This window comes from Archocentrus centrarchus, chromosome 5 (genome assembly GCF_007364275.1).
Source record: "Archocentrus centrarchus isolate MPI-CPG fArcCen1 chromosome 5, fArcCen1, whole genome shotgun sequence".
NCBI classification, from domain to species: Eukaryota; Metazoa; Chordata; class Actinopteri; order Cichliformes; family Cichlidae; genus Archocentrus; species Archocentrus centrarchus.
In genome coordinates this window covers 22,317,928-22,341,957 of record NC_044350.1, presented here as the reverse complement: position 1 = coordinate 22,341,957, position 24,030 = coordinate 22,317,928, and the positions used below count along the sequence as shown (strand labels likewise).

General features: G+C 45.7%; 1 protein-coding gene across 1 annotated transcript; it reads left to right on the top strand.

The window, feature by feature from the left end:
• Positions 1 to 781: 781 nt before the first annotated feature.
• On the top strand, positions 782 to 23,483 carry miip (migration and invasion inhibitory protein). Its single transcript, XM_030728454.1, is given in 11 exon segments — positions 782 to 1,129; positions 1,614 to 1,693; positions 8,911 to 8,942; positions 8,944 to 9,085; positions 9,390 to 9,495; positions 11,636 to 11,747; positions 11,824 to 11,903; positions 11,998 to 12,124; positions 12,630 to 12,726; positions 21,306 to 21,425; positions 21,681 to 23,483. Coding segments are annotated over 11 exon segments (1,272 nt in total). The 5' UTR covers positions 782 to 897; the 3' UTR covers positions 21,825 to 23,483.
• The last annotated feature ends 547 nt before the right edge of the window (positions 23,484 to 24,030 follow it).

Genomic DNA, 24,030 nt, shown 5'->3' with positions numbered 1-24,030 from the left:
GTAAGGCCGGTAATATTTTATATCTAAGGGCTATAGGATAACGTTATTGTTAGATAAATGAAGATTTGACCTCTTTTAGACTTTAGTCACTCCTTGATGCAGCTTGGAAATAGCTAAAGTAGTGCCAGTCACCTCTACCCATGCATGTGAAAGGGTGAGTGTGTCCAAACTTTTGACTGGTACTGTACTGAAAACAGAAACATAAAAAATTATTCACAAAACTGTTTCATTAAAAAAAATGAAAAGTAAAAGCTCGATAATGTCCTACATTACATTGTGGTTTCTTGGAAAGTCACTCAAACGGGAATAATAAAATCAAATTTGAGGGGGAGCAATCTCGTGGGATTTAATCATATTTCACGACCCGAGTTCCTGGAAAAGAAAGTGTGGGATTCAGTGCAGGAGACCTTATTAAACTGATAGATCTTGTGATTTTGACAACAGCAGGTCTATGGCAAGGAGGAATAAATATAATGAGAAAAAATTAATTAAACATCACCAGTATGATTATATAATGCAGTATGACTTACACTGTCGTAATTATCCCCTTACCAAAGTTAAAGATCGGAGCACTTCTTTCAATGTCGCAATAAAGTGATTTTGTTCACTGTACTCGAACCGTAAACGCTCATTAGTGTCTCCAGCGTGGACGTATAGCGCCCTCTGTTGTTCGAACTCGGTCGTGTCGCTTAAAGGCAAACGTGCGTCTGTCGCTTTAAGAAAAGCTCAGACTTGTGGGTCGAATGTTAGCAGCCAATCAAATCGCTGTTGTCAACGCGTTGTTATGGCGTCGGTTGATTTAAAGCACAACAGAGCCCCAGACTTCCTGTGCTTGTTTCATATACTTTCAGATAAAGCTGAATTTTAGTTGCTTTCTCCATATATTAAAAAAAAAAAATGTCCATAGATCGGCTGGGGTTGTTGCGAGAGCATAACAAACAGTTACTGGACCAGCTGAGGCAGCATGGAGAGAAACTGGAGCGGCTGTGCGGCCGCAGTGAAAGCCGCAAGAGGGAGAGAGAGGACGAGGCTGAGGAGAGGACACCACCTAAAGAAACGGTGACAGTGACCGGTGGAGACCGCGAGCCTGCGAGGGCAGCTCTAGCCAAACCTTCCGTGAAGTTTGCCGGTAATGACACTGTTTAATAACACGAGAGAAGTCTGCGGCAGTAAGCTAAGTTAGCCTCAAAAGTGCTGCCTTTCATTATGTTTGACCTAATCCAGACCCCACATCACAATAAAGCAAAGCTTTCGTTTTGTTTACGAACTAGCCAGGTTAAACCCCCTCATTCAAACAACCTCGACTCCAAAAGATGTGTAAAATGTGAATGAAAACGGAATGTAATGATTTGCAAATCCCATAAAACCACATTTTATTCACAACAGAACATAGAAAGCTTATCAAATGTTTTAACTGACATTTGATGGCAGCAACACAACTCTCAAAAAAGTTGGGACAGGATCATGTTTACCCCTGTGGAAAAGGAACAAAGGAGGTCAGCTGTTGGAATTTTGGGAGAGAAATGTTGTCCCATTCTTGTCTGATATACGAATCTAGCTGCTCAAAAGTCCAGGCTCTTCATTTTCATATTTTTCATTTCATGATGTGCCAGATGTTTTCAGTTCTGGACTGCAGGCAGGCCAGTTCAGCAATCGGATTCTTCGATGGAGCCATGCTGTTGTACTAGATGCAGTATGTGGTTTAACATTATCTTGTTGAAATATTCAAGGTTTCTTTGTTGTCATTGTATATTGTATATACAACTAAATTTTAGCACACTCTGGGATAATGCAGTAGACACTTATATAAAAGTATGCTATATTTAAAAAATAACTATTAACGACTATAAACAATTTTAATCTACCATCTGGCTGGGGCCATTCTGTGTGGAGTTTGCATGTTCTACGGGTACTCCGGCTATCTCCAACAGACCAGAGACAGTTAGTGGGGTTAGGTTGACTGGCGAGTCTAAATTGCCCGTAGGTGTGAATGTGTTGGTCCTGTGACAGACTGGCAGCCTGTCCAGGGTGTAACCTGTCTTTTGCCTTATGGCAGCTGGGATAGGCTCCAACACCCCCACAAGGCTGAATTGGATAAGCAGTTGAAAATGATGGATGGACAGTTGTACACCTATAAATATAAAAGATAAGATATAAAAATACAAGGGGAAAGTATTAAAAAACTAACTGTATTGCACATGTAATAGACAAGGTCATTTCACATGAGACAGATTATTGCGTATTTGAGGAATTATATCAGTTCATTAATGGCTCTGGGAATTAAACTGTTTAACAGTCTTGTAATGCGTGTTTTGATAGCCCTGTATCACTTGCCTGAGGGGAGGAGCTGAAACAGGGGGTGGGCAGAATGGGAAGAGTCCTTAAGAGTGTTTAATGTTTTGGTCTGACAGTGAGAACTGAAGATTTCCAGGGCAGGTAAGGGTGAGCTGGTGATTATTTGGGCCATGTTGATTACTCTTTGCATAGCTTTTTTTTGGCAGCTGCCAAGCTGTTACCAAACCACACCAGGATGCTGTGTGTCAAGACACTCTCTATGGAGCAGTGGTAAAAAAGACGCCAGTGTCTGCTGTGACAAACTGACCTTTCTGAAACTTCTTAGCAAGCAGATATGCCGGCGTGCCTTCCTGACCAGTTGGGCTGATGTTCTGAGTCCACAAGAGGTCTAATGTGGTTAGTGTGCCCAGGAATTTACAGGAAGAGCCTTTTGTGCACTGTTTCACCATTTATCTGCAGAGGGAGGTGGGCTTCCTTCTTCTTCCTGAAGCCAGTAATCAGTTCTTTTGTCTTGCGTGTGTTTAAGAGCAGGTTGTTTTCTGTGCTCCAGTACATGAGTCTGTGTACTTCCCATCTGTACCCTTCCTCATCTCCCCCAGTGACAACTGCTAGCACTGTTGTAGCATCTGCAAACGTAATGACATTTTTGGTGCTGTGAGAGGCTGTGCAGTAGTGTGTGTACAGAGAGTAGAGAAATGGGTTTGAAACACAGCCTTGTGGGGACCCTGTACTGAGTGAAAGTGAAGAGGAGTGATTGAAGCCCAGCCTGACAGTCTGTGGCCTGTTGGTTAAAAAGGTCCCATGTCCACAGGGAGATGTCACGTGGAAGACCCAGCCTGGACATAACATGTCCAGGCTGGGTTAACAGGCTGCATGGAAGGATGGCATTGACTGCCAAACTATAATCCACAAGTAACAGCCAAGAGTTGTTTCCAGGCTGTTGCGGGTGACACAGTTTGTGAGGGGCAGTAAAGGGCAGTGGAGAGGGCGTTGTCCATTGACGTGTTTGTTTTATGTGCATATTGATGAGGGGACCAGGTTGGGGGGGCAGCCTTGATGTTCTTTAAGACCAGTCTCCAGGCATTTTGCAATTATAGGTGTCAGTATAACTGGCCTGTAGTCGTTGAGGCCGGCTGCTGTCCTCTGCTTGGGGACTGGCACAATCACTGATGTCTTGAGGTAGGAGGGAACAGAACACTATGCCAGAGATGTGTTCAAAATATTTGCGAAGACTCCAGCTAGGCTCAGGATCCAGCCTGGAATTCCATCCAGAGCAGCTACTTTGTGCACGTTGATGTTTTTTAGTGCACGCGTTACCTCTGCAGTCTGGAGGATGAGACTCTGGCTTCCAGGGCCTGGTGCTGGAACATTGACAACATCTGTTCTAGGGCTGCATAAAACGATTATTTTAGTAATCGAGTATTCTATCGATTATTCCAGCGATTAATCGAGTAATCGGATAAGAAATACTTTTTTTATTAACAGTTTATCTGCATATTTTAACTTCCGTAATGCAGTTTCTCGCCATGTGAACAAACAGCGGTGAATGGAGCAGCTACAAAGTTCTCTTTTCTTCACCTTAACACTTGCTGATCAGGTGCTTGATGAAGGACCTCCAGCTGTTTCACAGATTTAATGGTGGTTACCAGAGGTGGGAAGTAACGAAGTACAAATACTTCGTTACTGTACTTAAGTAGATTTTTTAGGTATCTGTACTTTACTTGAGTATTTATTTTTCTGAGTACTTTTTACTTTTACTCCCTACATTTTTACACAAGTATCAGTACTTTCTACTTCTTACATTTTCAAAACAGACTCGTTACTTTTTAACACGTCAGAGAGAAGTTTGCGTTTCCGGTCAGTGCGCCGTCAGTCATCAAGCGATCTGAGCCTAAACGGAGGAATATTAACATATAAGAGACAATCGTACTGGCGTATCCTCCATCACCGGGGCTTATCGGGTACAAAGGGATTAAATACACAAACCCATATAATTAATGTCTCATTTTTAGCGCTATAATCAGGGGTCACAGCGGGCCGGACCGAATCCGTAAGTTATGCTCGCGGGACATAAACAGCTTAGCTAGCGCTACTGAAGAGGAGCGAGCATGAAGGAAGTAACGTGTGGCAGGTAAATGCAACATTTTTAAATGCTCAACAAATATCAGCAAACACACAAAGTGTGTGCAGTTTGTCACACAGTGTGTCTACTAGCTAAAAGAAGAGCTGCTGCATTTCAGGGAGAGCAAAGAGAGAGAAGTTCACTCAGAGATGGAGAAAGAGGACAGGAGAGGAAGAAGAGAGGTTAGAATTAAAGGTAAGGACTGGAAAATAAACTGAAGTATGCTGACTTTGTGTTATTCAAAGATTGTATGAAAATACTGCAGTTTAGTACATAATAAACGGGTTAGCTTGTTGTACTGTATTTACAGTAAAGCTCTGTGTTGGTGCACTTTGTGTTCATGGTCAGAGTTACAGGTTCCATCAGTGCAGCAGAGATGAGTTTGAATCAAAGCTGCTGATGCTGAGATTCATTCACTGAATCCAACATTTCTACAGCCTGTATGCTGTCAGTGTAGGGGATGGAGATCAGCTCAGAGAGCTGTGAAATACTGGGTTACATCTTTATGAGTTCAGTTCATCCACACAGAGCAGTAAACCTCAGAGCAGCAGCAGCAGGTCAGCTGATCACAGCCTGCACACCAACATCATTTACTGGAGCTCACAATAGAAAGTTGTGATTCTTCTCCCCATGCAGAACCACTACAGCTGATCTTAGGGTTCCTCCACCTTCTGAATCCCACTGTAACCCCTGAGTATCCTCATGTTTGTGTTTAGGTGGAGGCACAGTCACCCTCTACTATGGAGGACACAGAGAACAGAGCTGTGTTTAAATTCCCTTTCACAGTTTGTGATTCAAGCTGAGAGCATTCATTAAAATTAAAATTTAGATTGGAATAATGTTTGTGTTCTCATGTATTATTTTATATTATTACAATAATATATAATAAGGTTCAGTTAGCTTTACACAAAAATAGCAGGTAGAAACGTCCTCCAAAGAGCTACTTTTACTTTCTTACTTTGAGTAAATTTCAGAGCCTGTACTTTTTTACTTTTACTTAAGTAAAGAACTTGAACCAGTACTTCGACTTTTACCAAAGTATTTTTTAACACAAGTACTTGTACTTCTACTTAAGTACAGAATGTCAGTACTTTTGCTACCTCTGGTGGTTACTAAAAGAAAAAGCTGCTGTTTTGGACGCTGGAAAAACGTTTCCTTTTTCACTACTTGAGCTCACCGGCACAGCTTCGCCTCTTTGCGCTTGCGCAGTTAAAACCGCTGCCTGCTATGAGTGTTTTGAAAAACTAGTGGCTGCGGGAGCCATGGCGCATGTGTGAGTAATGGTGTAATGCTTTGTATTCACAAGCATTCTCGAAAATACGTTTCTACTGCAGGTCTATATTTAGTCACTAATAAGGGATTAAAGTATAAAAAATATTTTGAAGGAGCCCCTCGGTCCTGGGGGGCGGGCCTTCCGGTACCGAACCATCGCTAGTGCTAATGGCCCGCGCTCGCTAGCAAACCTGGTAGCTGGTAGCTACAGCTGAAGTAAAGACAAAAATAGCAGCTGAAATTCTCAGCGAGCACAACACACACAGAGAGCAGTGGAGGTGTGGAAATGCATGTCAGCGACAGTTGCCACCCGTCCCGTAATGTTACGGAGCCGTATTCCACGGAGTCCCGTAACATACGGGGTTCTGTATTTTACGAGACAGGTGGCAACTCTAGTGATGATCCACTCTGTGTTAAATGAAATCCATCGCAGCGACGGAGAGCTTTTTAGAATGTGTGCTTGTGTATACGTGAGTGATTCACACTCCAGTCCAGTAGGTGGCGGTAATGCAGTTCTATGTTGGTTTGCCAGCCCCCAATAAACCCACAAAAAAACGTCAGCACTAATGCTGCTAATGCTAGTGAGGAGCGCCGCTTACACCGAGACAGCTGAGCGCGGCAGAGTTTAAACGAAGCATCGACACAGTAAATTTGTGTCGATAAATTTTTAGAATCGATTTAATCGAGTTAATCGATGAATCGTTGCAGCCCTAATCTGTTCCCATCCTCTCATGGCGGCTGAAGAAGAGGTTGAGTTCATCTGCCAGTGTGGCACTGTAGCTAATGGTTATGCTAGTTCCAGTATCCTGGTTCAGGACATAAACAACACAGGCCGTTGGCTATAAATTGCAAATACTGCCCAGTCATATGTAAAGTTCCAATGTCAATATGTATATGACCCACTTGCCACTGGGACACAAACTTCAATACAAGAGCAGTAAATTTAGGTCATAGAAATGAGCAATGTCACAAACTAACCACCTCCTGTTACCAGTTTTAATTCATTTTTTTATATAAATAAATACATTTATATAAATATGTAACTATGCATACTTGTGAGTAATTTCAAACTGAATTTTTGTTATTACTGCAGCCCCCCGCAGTGCCTTTGGACCGCGGCCCACACTTTGAGAACCACTGCTCTAAAGCCTATCCCAGCTGTCATAGGGCGAGAGGCAGGGTACACCCTGAACAGGTCGCCAGCCTGTCGCAGGGCCAACACAGAGTGACAAACAACCTTTCACACTCTCATTCACACCTATGGGCAATTTAATGTAGCCAGTTAACCTAACCCCAGTTAGTGCATGTCTTTGGAATGTGGGAGGAAACCGGAGTACCCGGAGGAAACCCACCCATGAGTAATGTACAAAAAAATAATAATACAGTGAAAGTGCGGGTTTTATCAAATGTTTCTCTAAAAACAACTAAAGAAAAATTAATATGTTAATGATATAATTGCCGGGGACTGTGTGGTCCTGAGAACTTATACTCAGGTGGAGCGCAGGATTTATCCTGAGTGTTGCTTTATTACAAACTATTCCTCCATATAAACACGTGCGATATATAGAAGAACGCAAAACTGTCAGATCCCGAGCCATCCGTGTGTTAATGAAGATACTGTTACTGTGCCATGTGGGTTTTTCTACAGTGTGTGAAACTGAAACAGGGTATTATGTACCAGGGCTGCTGTTTCACATCAGTTGGAAAGCCTTGCTATGTGGGCGTCTATGAAGAAAATTTATGTTGGCTTTGCAAATGATGGTGCAGCTGCTGTGATGGGCTGATGGAGAGGAGCAGTCACACTTCTGAGTGAAAAGACCCTAACCTGACCATCAGTCACTGCATCGTTCACAGCTAGAACCTGCGGCCCATGATGCTGTAAAACGTGTTACAGAGCCAAAGAATTTTCACATATTTACTCTAAAATCCTGAAAGTCTGCTGCTGACTTCAGTAAGGCCTCTGTCACGCTAGAGGAAACAGACTGGCAACCTCTGTGTGACCACAAAAAACTGGTGGTTGGTTATTATATAGAGTAATACTATTTTTGGCTGGCTGGGACCGATTGCAAGTAATTGCAGTGACCATGCAGCACCCTGAACCTAACCAGTTTTGGTTCCAAGATGATTTCACAGGTCATGTTGCGGGAACTTGTATCTGTTCAGCTCGGACTGACTGCAGTTACTCTCAAACAGATTGCCAAAGGTCTGCAATTAATTGCTGTCTAATTTATAAATAGCAGACAGATTGCCAACAGGTCAGTCTGTGTGAATAAGCAACTCATCTGCTCCATCGTTTATTTCTCCAAGTGAGGTACAATGTAATGAATCACACAAACCTGAGTTATTAAGGTTTGTGGCAGGCAGTTTACTGTAAATTGCACTAAATTTAACACTGAAAAACATGGCTTATTTTGGCCTGATATGTGTGCAACAGTTGCCATTAGGAGTGTTTATTTATTTTGAATGAGAACTGGAAATGTTATGAGAATGAGCGCATAATTGGCATAGCTGGGTTGCACAACGCTGAGAGTTCAGTACCAAAACTTTGGCTCTGTACAGTAACATATCCTGCTCCTGAATAACACTGGGATTTTACTGAAACAGAGCAGAGCTGAACTGAGCTGAACTTTAACGGAGCGTTGGAAGGAGGGAGGAGGAAAATCCTGATGCAGGATACAAGGATACATTTTGCTTTCCTTTTTTACAGTGAGCAGAGCGGGTTCCAGTGTTTCAAGCTTTCAGTTGGTGAAAGTTGGTTGGTGTTTTTTTTTTTTTTCCACTATACAGAGATTGGTACAAAGTGAAAACATCTCTCCCCCCTTTTCTCAACAGTGCGCACACACAAAGCAACATTCATATTTCTTTCTTTTAACCCCCTCAATAGGCGCTATTACGTAACATGCGACCATTGATGGGACTGTGTTAGTGTGTTAGAATAATGTCTGAATGTTACAGTGTGTAGTTGAAAGTACCCGAGAAAAACTAAGTGCACCTTTATTATCATTCTTCAATGATGATATTTTACTGATAAGTATTAAAATGTAATTACCATTTTAAGAACTGTATTTCAAATTATAGATTTGTAATATTCACATTAGGGTTTTTTTTTGTTATGCAGCCTTTTAATGCTATTGTTAGTTTCCATTTCACTGCGAGGCTGTGGTCTGCATGTAATGTGTGAAATATCCACTTAGAAATCTTTTCCTTCCTGTCTTCATCAGATGCTTGTGAGAAACAAAGAGGCACCAAAAGACTGTTTTCGTACCATCTTTCCCCAAACACAGAGAAGGAACTGCTGAACAAACCATTAAATCAGACCTCACCAGAGGCAGCAAGACACAGGACACAGGACCATTCAGCACCACGTCCTGTCTAGTAAATCACAGCATAGGACAGGTAAGCAAAGGAGCATCAGCATTACCCATTACTACATGATCTTAATCCTATAAAGGATAATAGTAATAAATAATTCATCTCAAACTGAAAAGGCACTCACTATTATGTCACTGACAACCTTGCTTTCAAAAAACTGACACCTGAAGTGGTTTGGGAGTATTAAATTTATATAGTTACAACGAGTTTATAAACTACAACTCTGCACCAGGATGTATGTTCTGTGACCACTGAAAAGGTGGAAAGAAGTAAAATATGGTGATTACTAATGCACTGCCTGTTTTTTTTTGTTTTGTTTTTTTTGTAGAGGAGTGTGCAGAGTAGGGTCACATTTCAGTCTGATGAATGTGAAGACATTCCTGCCTCAGAGAGGCATCATTTGCCGCCCTTACTCGGATATGACTGGATAGCAGGTAAACGTCATCAGTCTGTCACACAGCGCATGAGTCTGCAGCCAAAATTCTCCTGAAATAAAGGTTATCTCTATTTAACTTTTTGAACTCTACTCTGACCTTTGATTTTATCTTCCTAGTCATAGGAAATCTATAATACTGCAAAATTATGTTTGTTTTTAAAGCACATTAAAATATCTCACAAATAGTATATTTTATTTTCTCTCATAAAATGCTTTTGAAAGTACTGTGACTCATAGAACCTACACACCAATGAAACAGATATAACCTTTGCATTTCCTCTTTTGGTGCCCTACATTAACAAATAATTAAATATGTCTGGTTGTGGGGACATTCACAGACAGACATGCACCCAAGTTTATGAAACCAACTGATGAAAAAAATTTCACCACATCACAACATCCCACATAGACAAATCCTGACCTGGCCTGTGAGGCTGGGCTCTAAATAAATTTATTACAGCTTTTTGTGTGTGTGTGTGTGTGTGTGTGTGTGTGTGTGTGTGTGTGTGTGTGTGTGTGTGTGTGTGTGTGTGTGTGTGTGTGTGTGTGTGTATGTGTGTGTGTGAATTAAGGTGAAATAACCCTGCCGTGCTTTCTAATATAATGTTGCATAATAAGTTCTATATATAGACCTTTTTCTGATTTAAAAATTGTTACATAATGAAGAAAGGTGAAATATTTCCATATGAAGTGACCAAAAACACATAAGAAGCTATAACTAAACAGTGTACATGGGTATCCCAACGGGAACCATGATAAAGATGCACGAACGTCAGCCGCAGCAAAATACCTCCAGAAGGTAAGGCAGGGTGCTGAGAAGTCAGCTGTACAGTAGGAATAAGATCCAAGCCATCAATATATACGCCCTACTGGTCATCAGATACCCAGCTGGAATAATAAATTGGCCACAGGAAGAGATAGATGCCACTGATGTCAAGACATGAAAACTCCTCACAATGCACAGAGGTCTCCACCAGAAGTCCAGCACCCTGAGGCTCTAATGAGAAATGAAAAGAAGGAGGGCGAGGATTAGTGAGGGTCAGAGCCACAATCCAGGGTGAAACACTGAGCATCTGCAAATACATCAGGAAGGAGGCCCCCTGAGATAAGCTGCACCAAGAATGCCTCAGGCAGCTGAACACAGACAGTGATGCGGAACAGGAAGAGGAACTATCATGGATAACCAAGCCCCTGTGTGGGATGTACCATCGACAGATAGAGGAAGTGGTTGACACCAAGAAATCCTACCAGTGGCTAGAAAAGGCCAGCTTAAAGGACAGTGCGGAGGCACTGATCATGGCAGAACAAGAACAGGCCCTAAGCACCAGATCCATAGAGGCAGGAGTCTACCACAGTCAACAGGACCCAAGTTGCAGACTCTGCAAAGGTGCCCTGGAGACTATCCAACACATAGTAGCAGGATGTAAGATGCAAGCTGGGATCCTGTACACTATCCCAAGTGGCTGGGATAGTGTACAGGAACATCTGTGCCACATATGGATTAGAAGTTCTCAAGTCCCAATGGGAGACACCACCAAAGGTGGTTGAGAACAACAGGGGTGTCCTGTGGGACTTGAATTCCAGACAGACAAGCAGCAGCTGGCCAACCAACCAGACATAGTGCAGGTTGACAAGAAACAGAAGACCACAATAGTGCTTGATGTGGCAATCCCAGTGGACAGCAACATGAGGAAGAAGGAGCACAAGAAAACTGACAAGTACTGGGACTGAAGGAGCAACTGGAGCAGATGTGAAAAGTAAAGTCCAAAGTGGTTCCAGTGGTAATAGGAGAATAAGGAGCTGTAACTCCAAAACTGGGAGAGTGGCTCCAGCAGACTCCAGGCACAACATCAGAGGTCTCTGTCCAGAAGAGTGCAGTCCTAAGCACAGCTAAGATACTCCACAGAGCCCTCAAACTGCAAGTAGAGGTAGAGGACCCAAGCATGAGGGACACACACATAACACCCCCAAGGGATTGAGAGGGAATTTATTTATCTATATAGTTCTTGGAAACTTGAAATAACCTATTTTAATTGTCATATTTGGTTTTAGCATGTGAAAATCTGTCAGGAACATCACTTTTTTATCTCTGAAGCAGAAAGACCAATAATAGCTGATGTTTGTTTTAACCCTGTTAGGAGTCCTGGATACTGAGGACTCCTTGATGGAGCGCTCGGACGAGTTCTTCAGCGACCTCTGCGTATTTCGATCACTCAATAAGGACGAGTGTGTCCACAGTGCGCAAACACAGTGAGTGCTTCTCTTTATATTGCAGCTCTGAAAGGTATCATGTGTTCCTGTGGTTCACAAAGACTTCCCCTCCTAGATTCTCTGAGGAGAGCAATCCAGTCACACCACTGCTAACAGACAAGAACGACCCAGAGGCTAATATGGACACTCATCAATGTAAGAGGGGTCATTTATCTGAATAGGCCATTTTCTATTTCCTCTCATTGCAGCTGAACTAACACTTGTCTCTGCTTGTTCACCTTTTGTGCAGGTACATTCTCTTACAGGATTAACAGCAGACTTTTCCCGGTCCCCCTTCACTCTCAGGAGTGCTGCCCTGTGTGCAAAAAACCCAAATCCTCCCACCCTCACACTGTTGCTGAACCTGCTCTAATCAGGTACTGATAGTGTGTACTTCAACTGCATTTTCAAAACCACTTATGAACATTAAAGCACTTAATTGGCACCAACCAAAAGGCATTAGTCTGTCACTCTCAAATGAGCACAGGAGGCAACAGAGTTACTCGGTGCAGCAGGGACTTCACATGTTTTACACTTTAAAAGCTGAAGCTGTTCCTGAATTCAGTAAAACAGTGGTGTCAAATAAAATGCAAGCTGTGGTAGTTTTAATCCTTACTTTAATATACTGCAACAAGACTATCATCCTGTGGAACCACCACTGAAACAAGTTATAATAACTAAAAGCAACAGTAGCAGTGTAGATTATCATTTTCACATTTTTGTAAAAATGTGCTGTAATTACTAGCAGTGCTGTGTGATAATGTCAAAAACATTATCAAGATCAGTTAAAAAAAAACAAAAAACTGGGCAAATTTCTATCATCTCACATTAGATTTTTTTTTTCAGATTTCTCACTCATCATCTTACTCTTTTATTTCTAAGGGTCAGCATTCCTTGCGCCAGACTCTTGCCACCTTACAAGCACAAAGCTCATCGGCGAAGCAGCTTTGATCCTTCTGACAGTTTGGGATTACCGTCGGTGAGTTACAGATTAATTTAAATGACCAAAGATCATGGCCACTGCTTGATTTGACTCAGCCGCTGTCCTGCAACAATAAACACACCTTCCAGGCATTGCTTTTTTCCATTAATTTGGCAGCATCCGAAGGTGCAACAAGAGTTTCAGTAGGTCGGACCAAGGAATATTTTGAACACATCACTTCCTAAAAATAGTTAAAATAGAAATGCAGATTTCACTTACTGCTGGTATCTTTATTAAACTGTAATGTTTCAGTCCATCTGATCTTCAGTAGGTATATGAGTAATATCCCTCCATTCTCATAGAGACAGAGATGCACATTCATTGGCTTTATTAGGTGCACCAGTTTGACAGCATCTTAACACAAATGTCTCATCAGCCAATCACGTGGCAGCAAGTCAATGCATTTAGGCATGCAGACATGGTCAAGATGATCTGCTGAAGCTCAAACCGAGCATCAGAATGGGGAAGAAAGGTGACTTAAGTGACTTTGAACATACCATGGTTGTTGGTGCTAGACGGGCTGGTCTGAGTATTTCAGAAACTGCTGATCTTCTGGGATTTTCCCACGCAACCATTTCTAGTGTTTACAGAGAATGGTCTGAAAAGATAAAACATCCAGTGAGCAGGAGTTCTCTAGGTGAAAATACCTTGTTGATGTGAGAGGAGAATGGCCAGACTGCTGATAGGAAGGAAACAGCAACTCAAATAACTGCTCGTTATAACCAAGGTGTCATGGCCGGGGAGGAAACAGGCGAGGAATGGCTGACACAAAGGACTCCAGAAGTCAGCGTAACTTAAAAGGGATTTATTTCAACGGGAAAAAACAATACAAAAACCGTTCAGAAGGGAGACGAAGGGGAACCACAGGGAGCACAGGAACACACGGGCACACAACATCAACGACGCGACAGAGAACAAATGAAAACTGAGGGCTTAAATACACAATGGGTAATCAGGGCAAGAGGAAACAGCAGGGAACAGGTGAGGCAAATGAAACTAATTACACAGGGGAAGCAAAGCTAAACACAAAGCACAAGGAAATCACATTGGCAAAATAAAACAGGAAGTGATAAACCAAGGAACACGCAGACAAGTCACAACACTGGGAACATGACAAACATACAGGGAGGACAAACTCAGGAAATAAATAAACACAAAACGCTGGGCCAACGGCCCAGGACATGACAGTACCCCCCCCTCAAAGGCCGGCTCCCGACGGCCAAAACCAGAAACAAAACCAGACAAGGGCGGGAGGCGGGGGACCAGGAGGGAGGGCCCGAAACAAAAACAAAGACAGGGAGCAAAACAGAAATCACAGGGCGTGAACAAAACAAATCAAACCCGGACAGGAAGAAAACAAAAACACAGGACCAGAACAAAAGGCGACGGCACAAGGCCGGAGACAGTCCAACAGGGGGCATCAAAATGAGGCAGAGCAGAGGCAACACAGTCCAAACAAGAACAAAACACGGGGACGAGAAGCAAAAAAAAAAAACAACCGGATGAAACAAAAAGCGACGGCACAAGGCCGGAGAGCTCCAATGTCCAAAACAGGGGGCCGAAACAAGGAACAGTCCAGGAGCTATGACAAAACAAAAAACAGCAGGGGAAAAAACAGTCCACAGTTCAGGGGAGTCAGTGGGAAATCCAAAAACAAAAAACACAGTTCAGGAGGCCGCAGAGGCCAAGGGGCCACAAAGCAAAATCCCAACGAGGGAGGCCGACCGCGCTCCCAGCGGCGGCGGCGACGAGGACGAGAAGGAATCACTGGAGGCCGACCGCGCTCCCAGCGGCGGCGGCGACGAGGACGAGAAGGAATCACTGGAGGCCGCCCGCGCTCCCAGCGGCGGCGGCGACGAGGACGAGAAGGAATCACTGGACGCCGACCGCGCTCCCAGCGGCGGCGGCGACGAGGACGAGAAGGAATCACTGGAGGCCGACCGCGCTCCCAGCGGCGGCGGCGACGAGGACGAGGGGGAGTCACTGGAGGCCGACCGCGCTCCCAGCGGTGGCGGCGACGAGGAGGGGTCACCGGAGGCCGACCGCGGGGCGTGCGGCGGCGGCGACGGGGAGCAGACACTGGAGGCCGACCGCGGGGCATGCGGCGGCGGAGAAGGGCGACCCCGGGCTCTGGTGGGGAACCCTCGGGTGACGTGGAGCGCTCGGACTGAGCAGAGACCCCCACCGGCTCGGACTGAGCGGGACCCCCTGGCTCGGAGCTCTCGGACTGAGCGGAGACCCCCATCGGCTCGGACTGAGCGGGACCCTCTGGCGCGGAGCGCTCGGACTGAGCGGGACCCCCTGGCTCGGACTGAGCGGAGACCCCCATCGGCTCGGACTGAGCGGAGACCCCCATCGGCTCGGACTGAGCGGGACCCTCTGGCGCGGAGCGCTCGGACTGAGCGGAGACCCCCATCGGCTCGGACTGAGCGGGACCCCCTGGCTCGGACTGAGCGGAGACCCCCATCGGCTCGGACTGAGCGGGGCCCTCTGGCGCGGAGCGCTCGGACTGAGCGGAGACCCCCATCGGCTCGGAATGAGCGGAGACCCCCATCGGCTTGGAGTGAGCTGAGCCCATGGGCTGAACGGGGCCTACATAGTGAGGCACCGGATGCGTAGGCTGGGACCGCGGAACAGGGCACACTGCTGCTTTATTGAGCAGCAGGGGCTGCTCGAGGAATAGCCGAGGTGCAGGGGACTGCGTGGAAGCAGGCCGGGAGACGACTGGCTGCGTGGAAGCAGGCCGGGAGACGACTGGCTGCGTGGAAGCAGGCCGGGAGACGACTGGCTGCGTGGAAGCAGGCCGGGAGACGACTGGCTGCGTGGAAGCAGGCCGGGAGACGACTGGCTGCGTGGAAGCAGGCCGGGAGCCAGAGAGAGCGGGCTGTGAGCTAGGGAGATCTGGCTGCGTGGAAACAGACCGCGAGCGAGAGAGAGCAGACTGCGTGGAAGCAGACCGAGAGCTAGGGAGATCTGGCTGCGTGGAAACAGACCGAGAGCTAGGGAGATCTGGCTGCGTGGAAACAGACCGAGAGCTAGGGAGATCTGGCTGCGTGGAAACAGACCGAGAGCTAGGGAGATCTGGCTGCGTGGAAACAGACCGAGAGCTAGGGAGATCTGGCTGCGTGGAAACAGACCGAGAGCTAGAGAGATCTGGCTGCGTGGAAGCAGACCGAGAGCTAGCTGACACTGGGGCCTGAGAGGGAGCTGACTGAGAGGGCACTGAAACAGCTGACACTGGGGACCGAGGAAGAGCGACTGGAGCTAGAGCTGACTGAAGGCGAGGAAGAGCGACTGGAGCTAGAGCTGACTGAAGGCGAGGAAGAGCGACTGGAGCTAGAGCTGACTGAAGGCGAGGAAGAGCGACTGGAGCTAGAGCTGACTGAAGGCGAGGGAGAGCGACTGGAGCTAGAGCTGACTGAAGGCGAGGGAGAGCGACTGGAGCTAGAGCTGACTGAAGGCGAGGGAGAGCGACTGGAGCTAGAGCTGACTGAAGGCGAGGGAGAGCGACTGGAGCTAGAGCTGACTGAAGGCGAGGGAGAGCGACTGAGGCTGACTGAGACCCTGCTGCTGCAGCTAACGCAAAAAACTGATGCGAAGGCTTGGACCTGGCTGCCCCCACCCGCGGAACAGGTACGGGTGCAGAGGTCAGCCCGTCCGTGGCTGCCCCCACCCGCGGAACAGGTACGGGGGCAGAGGTCAGCCCGTCCGTGGCTGCCCCCACCCGCGGAACAGGTACGGGTGCAGAGGTCAGCCCGTCCGTGGCTGCCCCCACCCGCGGAACAGGTACGGGTGCAGAGGTCAGCCCGTCCGTGGCTGCCCCCACCCGCGGAACAGGTACGGGTGCAGGGGAAGCTGGAGCTAAGGGAGCTGGAGCAGGGTGAGCAGAGGGAGCTGGAGCTAACTGAGGGGTCTGGGACTGCGACTGAGGGGGAGCTGGAGCTACAGCTGACTGGGAACACTGCCACTGAGGGGGAGCTGGAGCTACAGCTGACTGGGAACACTGCCACTGAGGGGGAGCTGGAGCTACAGCTGACTGGGAACACTGCCACTGAGGGGGAGCTGGAGCTACAGCTGACTGGGAACACTGCGACTGAGGGGGAGCTGGAGCTACAGCTGACTGGGAACACTGGGAAGAAGCTAAGGGAACTGACAGGAGTGGCTGAGAGGCTGCAGCAGTGGTCTGTGGTGCTGGTTGTAGGTGAAGGGTGGTGATTACAAAGTCTTTCACTAACCCGTGCAAGGAGTCCAACAGCCAAGGGAAACTGGCAATCAGGTCTTGAAGCCTGGTGGTGATGACTTCCTGTTCCTCCTTACACGGGTCAGATAACAAGTCCAAGCATAATCGGTCCACTCTTCGAATCAGAATTTTCCTGCTCTCCTCTGAGAGGGAGGAAGCAGCAGAGTACATGACGGGCTGAAGTTGCTCTTTCTGCTGCTGAGAGCTAAACTTCCACCCCACGGAAGCGGGCTGTAGACTCGGCTGTGCAGACGGCTGGGATAGCCGCGGCGTTATACCACGCGGCGCCGGAAAAAACTCCTCCCGCAGCTGCCGGGAATCCCTCCCCCTCCCTTGCTGCTCCGTCTGTGAGAGGGAAGAGGGGCGAGCGAACGGAGAGGCAGGTGAGGGAGCGGCCGGCGCCAAAAACAGTCCGCCCACGCGGCAGACCTGCGGTTCAGGCGGGGGCGGTGAGCGGCGTCGCCGGGAACCGTTCAAAAAAGCTGGTCCCCCCAGCGCCAGGCGAGTGCCGTTGTAGCGGCCGGAGCCTGCAGGGTCTTTAGTATGGTCGCGTCGTTCTGTCATGGCCGGGGAGGAAACAGGCGAGGAATGGCTGACACAAAGGACTCCAGAAGTCAGCGTAACTTAAAAGGGATTTATTTCAACGGGAAAAAACAATACAAAAACCGTTCAGAAGGGAGACGAAGGGGAACCACAGGGAGCACAGGAACACACGGGCACACAACATCAACGACGCGACAGAGAACAAATGAAAACTGAGGGCTTAAATACACAATGGGTAATCAGGGCAAGAGGAAACAGCAGGGAACAGGTGAGGCAAATGAAACTAATTACACAGGGGAAGCAAAGCTAAACACAAAGCACAAGGAAATCACATTGGCAAAATAAAACAGGAAGTGATAAACCAAGGAACACGCAGACAAGTCACAACACTGGGAACATGACAAACATACAGGGAGGACAAACTCAGGAAATAAATTAACACAAAACGCTGGGCCAACGGCCCAGGACATGACACAAGGTATGCAGGGGAGCACGTCTGAATCCACAATACGTTGAACCTTCAAGCAGATGGGGTACAGCAGCAGAATACTACACTAGGTGCTACTCTTGTCAGCTAAGGACAGGAAATTGAGGCCATCTTCTGATGGCAGCTTCCAACAGGATAGCACGGCGTGTCACAAAGCTCAGTCATCTCAAACTGGTTTCTTGAACATGACCGTGAGTTCAGAATCAGAATCAGAATCAGAATCAGAAGGTTTTTATTGCCATATGGGTGAACAGGTTCACAGCATTGGGAAATTGCTGCGGTACTTCGTGCTTACAGAAAAAAAAACAAAAAAAAAACAAATAAGTATAAAAACTATAAGACAATATACAAGTATACAAATTGCAAATATACAGAGATATTAGAGCTTACAAAATATACAGTGCAGAGACTAAAAGATAAAAGAATGTAAACTATATTCCACTAATATGTACATCAGTGCAATCAGACAGGTGCATAGACATAGGGTCATCAGTGTTTGTGGAGGGTGGTGGTAACAGTCTTAGGGTTATTGTTCATGAGTCCAACAGCAGAGGGGAAGAAACTGTTCTTATGGCGGGAGGTTCTGGTCCGTATGGACCGTAGCCTCCTGCCTGAGGGGAGAGGGTCAAAAAGTCTGTGCCCAGGGTGAGAGTGGTCGGCTGTGATCCGACCTGCACGCCCCAGTGTCCTGGAGGAGTACAGGTCCTGGAGAGATGGGAGGTTACAGCCAATCACCTTCTCAGCAGAGTGCACAACGCGCTGTAGTCTCTGTTTGTCCCTAGTGGTGGCTCCAGCGTACCACACAGTGATGGAGGAGGTAAGGATGGACTCAATGATGGCAGTATAGAACTGCACCATGGTCCTTGCTGGCAAGTTGAATTTCTTCAACTGCCGCAGGAAGTACATCCTCTGCTGGGCCTTTTTGACGACAGAGGTGATGGTGGGCTCCCACTTGAGGTCCTGGGTGATGGTAGTTCCCAGGAAGCGAAAAGAGTCCACTGTGGTGATGGGGGTGTCAGTCAGGATGATGGAGGGTAGAGGGGCTGTGTGCTTCCTAAAGTCCACTATAATCTCCACTGTCTTCTGGGCGTTCAGTACCAGGTTATTGTGGCTGCACCAGGACACCAGACGTTTGACCTCCATCCTGTAGGCCGACTCGTCCCCGTCTGAGATGAGTCCGATGAGAGTCATGTCGTCTGCAAACTTAATAAGCTTGACAGACTGGTGGTCAGAGGTGCAGCAGTTGGTATACAGGGAGAAGAGCAGAGGAGAGAGGACACAGCCCTGAGGAGTGCCAGTGCTGATGGTCCGGGAGTCCGAGACATTCTTCCCCAGCCTCACGTGCTGCTTCCTGTTCATCAGGAAGTCAATGATCCACCTGCAGATGGGATCTGGCACGTTCATCTGGGACTGCTTGTCTTGGAGGAGATCAGGGATGATGGTGTTGAAGGCAGAGCTGAAGTCCACAAACAGGATCCTGGCGTAGGTTCCCTGGGAGTCCAGATGCTGTAGGATGAAGTGCAGAGTCAGGTTGATGGCGTCGTCCACAGACCTGTTGGCTCTGTAGGCAAACTGCAGGGGGTCCAGAAGGGGGGCTGTGAGGGACTTGAGGTGGGACAGCACCAGACGCTCAAATGACTTCATGACCACAGAAGTCAGTGCCACAGGTCTGTAGTCATTTAGTCCAGTGATCCTTGGCTTCTTGGGGACAGGAACAATGGTAGCGGTTTTAAAGCACAGGCACGTGGCAAGCCTCCAGTGAGGAGTTGAAGATGTTCGTGAACAATGGGGCAAGCTCGTTAGCACAGTGTCTCAGTGTGGCAGGTGAGACACCATCTGGACCTGGAGCTTTGCGAGCTTTGACACTCCTGAACTGCTTTAGCACCTGGTCCTCCTGAATACAAAAGACTGTGGGGGTGGGGGATGAGGGGGACTCTGGGGTGGGAGTCCTTGATGATGTGGGCTTCTCTGAGGTGTGGGGAGTGGGGGAGGTTGGGGGGTGAATATTTGTGTTGGCTGTATTGTAGTTGGGACTGGTGGAGGTGTGAAGGCTGCTGAACTGACCATCAAAACGACAATAGAACTCGTTCAGTCTATTTGCAGTTTGTAGGTCGTCTGTGGAGTGGGGGGTTTTAGGCTTGTAGTTGGTAATCTGCCTAAAGCTTTTCCATACAGAGGCCGGGTCGTTCTCTGAGATCTGCTGCTGTATATTCTCAGAGTGATGTGATCTAGCAGTGGCCACTTCCTTGCTAAACCTGTACTTGGCCTCTTTGTAGCAGTCTTTGTCCCCACTTTTAAAAGCCTCCCACTGTACTCAAATGGCCTCCACATTCACCAGATCTCAGTCCAGTAGAGCACCTTTGGGATGTGGTGGAAGATGTGATTCACATCATGGATGTGCAGCTGACAAATCTGCAGCAACTGTGTGATGTTACATGTCAATACGGACCAAAATCTCTGAGGAATGTTTCCAGCACCTTGTTGAATCTGTGCCATGAAGAATTAGGGCAGTTTTCAAGCCAGTACTAGCAAGGTACATATTTGTGACTAATAAAAGCTCTGTAGTAAGTACTTGTACCTAGTAAAGTACCCAGTGAGTCTGTATGTTGATAGATATATGTACACATAGGAAATGCCTCAGTTATTCTGACATCCAATCAGAGGACTGATGACATAAATCTGACTAATGAACACCTTACCCTGTCACTGCCAACACAGCACAATTCAATACTGCATGCATAAATACTAATAGGTAGGCATGTGCAATATTGCCATTCCTGATAAATGTGCATGTTTCCAGTGTGTCTGAGTTGCTCAGAATAATCAACAGTTGCAGTACTGTGGCCTCCCCTGATGCAGGAAAAAAATTCTGACCTCATGCATCCTGTGTGGCTTGATGTACTACTCAGTGTCACACATATGGCACATATTATGCATGTACCGTGACTTTGTGTTTGTGGAGAAGTATGAATAACACTGTGAGGAAAATGAAACGTGAAACAATGCCATCACTTTATCACAGTGATGAACCCAGCAATGTTGCATCTCCACAAAAGGCTTAAGGTCATATTCATTTCTTTATTTTTTACAGATTGGTCAGATGTTGCTTAGTGATTGTAAATTACCCACAAATGTGAATTTGACCATTTCTCACAATTGATAAGGGCCATAGCTGATCAGCCATGCCAGTTTCTGCCTGTGATCTTTACACATTGCATTATGACCACTGTATTGAAATTAATAATAATTTAATGTACGACATTGACATCTCAATGGATTTCTTTTTTTTTTTTTTTTTTGTTCAAGCACTGTCTGTCAGGGTGGTCAAACACAGGACAGAGCACCCTGCCACTGCCCAGCAGCCTCGATCTGCGGAGCAGTGTTAATATGAAGAACTCCAAAGGGCCACTGAGTGAAGAACTGGAGGTGAGAAACTGCAGATCTGTGTGCTTTTATGCATTGCAAGCTGACACTGGCCTGATTGAATTATTAATAAATAAGCAGGTGCTCAGGTGTTCCTAATATAGTGCTGGGTGATTACATGTGTATACTTTTCAAGATTTATTCTCTACTTTTGTAATATTTTGATCTTAAGAACATCAGTTTGACGTTCTTGTTAACTTCATTTTGGAGGGCTGCTGTACATGTTGCAAATGAAAGGATGGTTTTGATATTTTTCAGGCTCTGTCTGCACTCAAAGTGTCTGGAAACCAAAACCTGAACCAGATCTCGGATGTGACTCGCTTAGCTCGTCACAGTTTTCATCACTTCAGTCCAAAAAGAAGAGTGGGAGGCACCTCTTACCCCGCTTACCCTGTGCACTGACAAACTATCAAGGTCCATTAGCTACTTTGTGTCAAAATGGGAAACAAACAATGGTTTTAACAGAAAATTTCTAAAGTTGTAAGACTGATTACACAAATTAGTTTATTTTAGTATAATAAAAACTGAATAATGTAATAAACAGTAGTTACATTTTAGTTGTTCCTTTTGTTAATCCCTGTTAAAAGCTGAACAGATTTAGACTCCACATGTGACTGTCTGCGGCCTCGGCATCAGGGTTGTGCCACAGTACAAAGGGAAGACATTTCAAACAGACTGTTTTAGACCTACACAGAGAAGCTCAAATTTATATTTGCTTTATATGTACAACATTGCAACATTATGAAAGCCATTTTCAATGTCTCAAGCAGAAGTTTGCTTCTCTTTCCAACTGTTTGTTTTGGCTCCCAGAGTGTAGCATACTTCTGTTTTTAACTTCCTTTGACACTTCCTTAATGTTGGGCTGACAACACAATAGAAGCAAAGGCAGAGGCCGACCTAGGGTACAGAAGCAGTAGTTCACAGGAAACCAAAAAACACCTATGTTAAATGTCACATGCTGTAGAAATCCCACCCATGACACAAGTTTGTTTCCAGTTTGTCCCCTGCAGGCCAACATATTTGAATATCTGAATACATTAAGTAGTATTCATGTTCAACAAATGAAATCCACAAATATAAAATAAACATAATTCCATTGATGATTTTATTTTGTGATACAATTCTGCTGCTCAGTGGGGATTTTTTTTTTTGATGGGTTTAGTTTATGTTGTTCTGTTGTGATGAGGCACTTTGAAGATTTGTGGCAAAAACATCAGAGACTGAGTTGTTATCTGGCAAACAGACTTCTGATAGTCATCTTACCATTGGGATGTAGTGACATAAACAAAAGGCTTTTGTGCAAGATTTGGCTTTGTGATAGCGCATTTGTCTTTGGTATCAACACTCGTCAATAAACGAATCCAACCCTGAAGATCTGATCAGACGTTAAACTTTTCACAGTGTGTGTATCTGCTGGAAGCGATGCAACGTCAGAGGCATTTGGCTCACCAACTTTTTCTTCCTTTGGTGAAAACAGGATTTGAAACTCACTAGAGGCTGATAAGACAGCGTCACATAATCATCATTATGGTTGGTAAGACACATTTTGGGATTTCGAGGGTGTGCACTGCGTTGTGAAATATTAAGAAGAACTTTTTTCAGAAATAGAAGAAGACAGTGTGTTCATTCCCATCTCAAAGATGTTTCATGTCTTTCATTAACAAATATCATGCTGTACTTTTGGAAATTAGTCATCAGTACAGTATGCAAAATCAGTGCCTTATCACGTGAAAGTTAAGACTTTAAGAAAACCCCTTTAAAATAGGTTTTTATTCATCCGGTGGTGCTTTTTTTACAATAACATGAAACTCGGGTGAGGGTTATGTTCTAAAATCAGCTCAAAATAACAAATGTGAGAGAAGTTTCTTAATTTAGATTAAACGTAAGACTGCAGTGGACAAGCGAGCTGTTACTGTTGAGCAGCAGAGAAATGCTGAGAATGTGGGAGGGGAAACTTTATTATGAAATGTCAACCTCTCACACAGGAACAAACACTGAGGCACAGGGGCATTAAACTGGGCAAAGCACAAACGCATGCAGTATCATGGCTGAAGACTTGTTTTAACAAGAATAAAACACTTGATGCATAAAGTATGATAAAACAAACCTGGCTGTCTTTGTTTGACTATGCTCACGGCTCCAGACATCAAGATTGCATCTCACCCAGGGACTCTTGAGTATTGTCAGTCACCACCCAGAGTGTAACCTGTGTTTCTGGTTTTAAGTTGATTTTTTTAAGATCACAAATAAGGAACAAAAAGACCTTTAGTCATGTGACTGTTAACTCTGCAAATATACTGAAGTCACCTCTATCCACATTCAGTCCTAGTAAATTATGTAGTACAGTGGCTCTTACATTTGACCCATATAATTTGCAAGCTGTGCTTTATAAGACTGCTGAGCATCTAGGCTGCTGTGTACAAAAACAATCTAGGACAGTTACTTCCTGTTTTAGAAGTGACATTGGGTTTTTTTTTGGCCAAGATGTCAGCACTTCTGTTGTACAGATTTAAAGATGAAACAGCACAGGTCTATTTGCTTTTTTGCTTTTTTTTTTTTAATTTATTTTCCTTTTTTAACCATAACATCAGAAATCCCACCAAGTGAT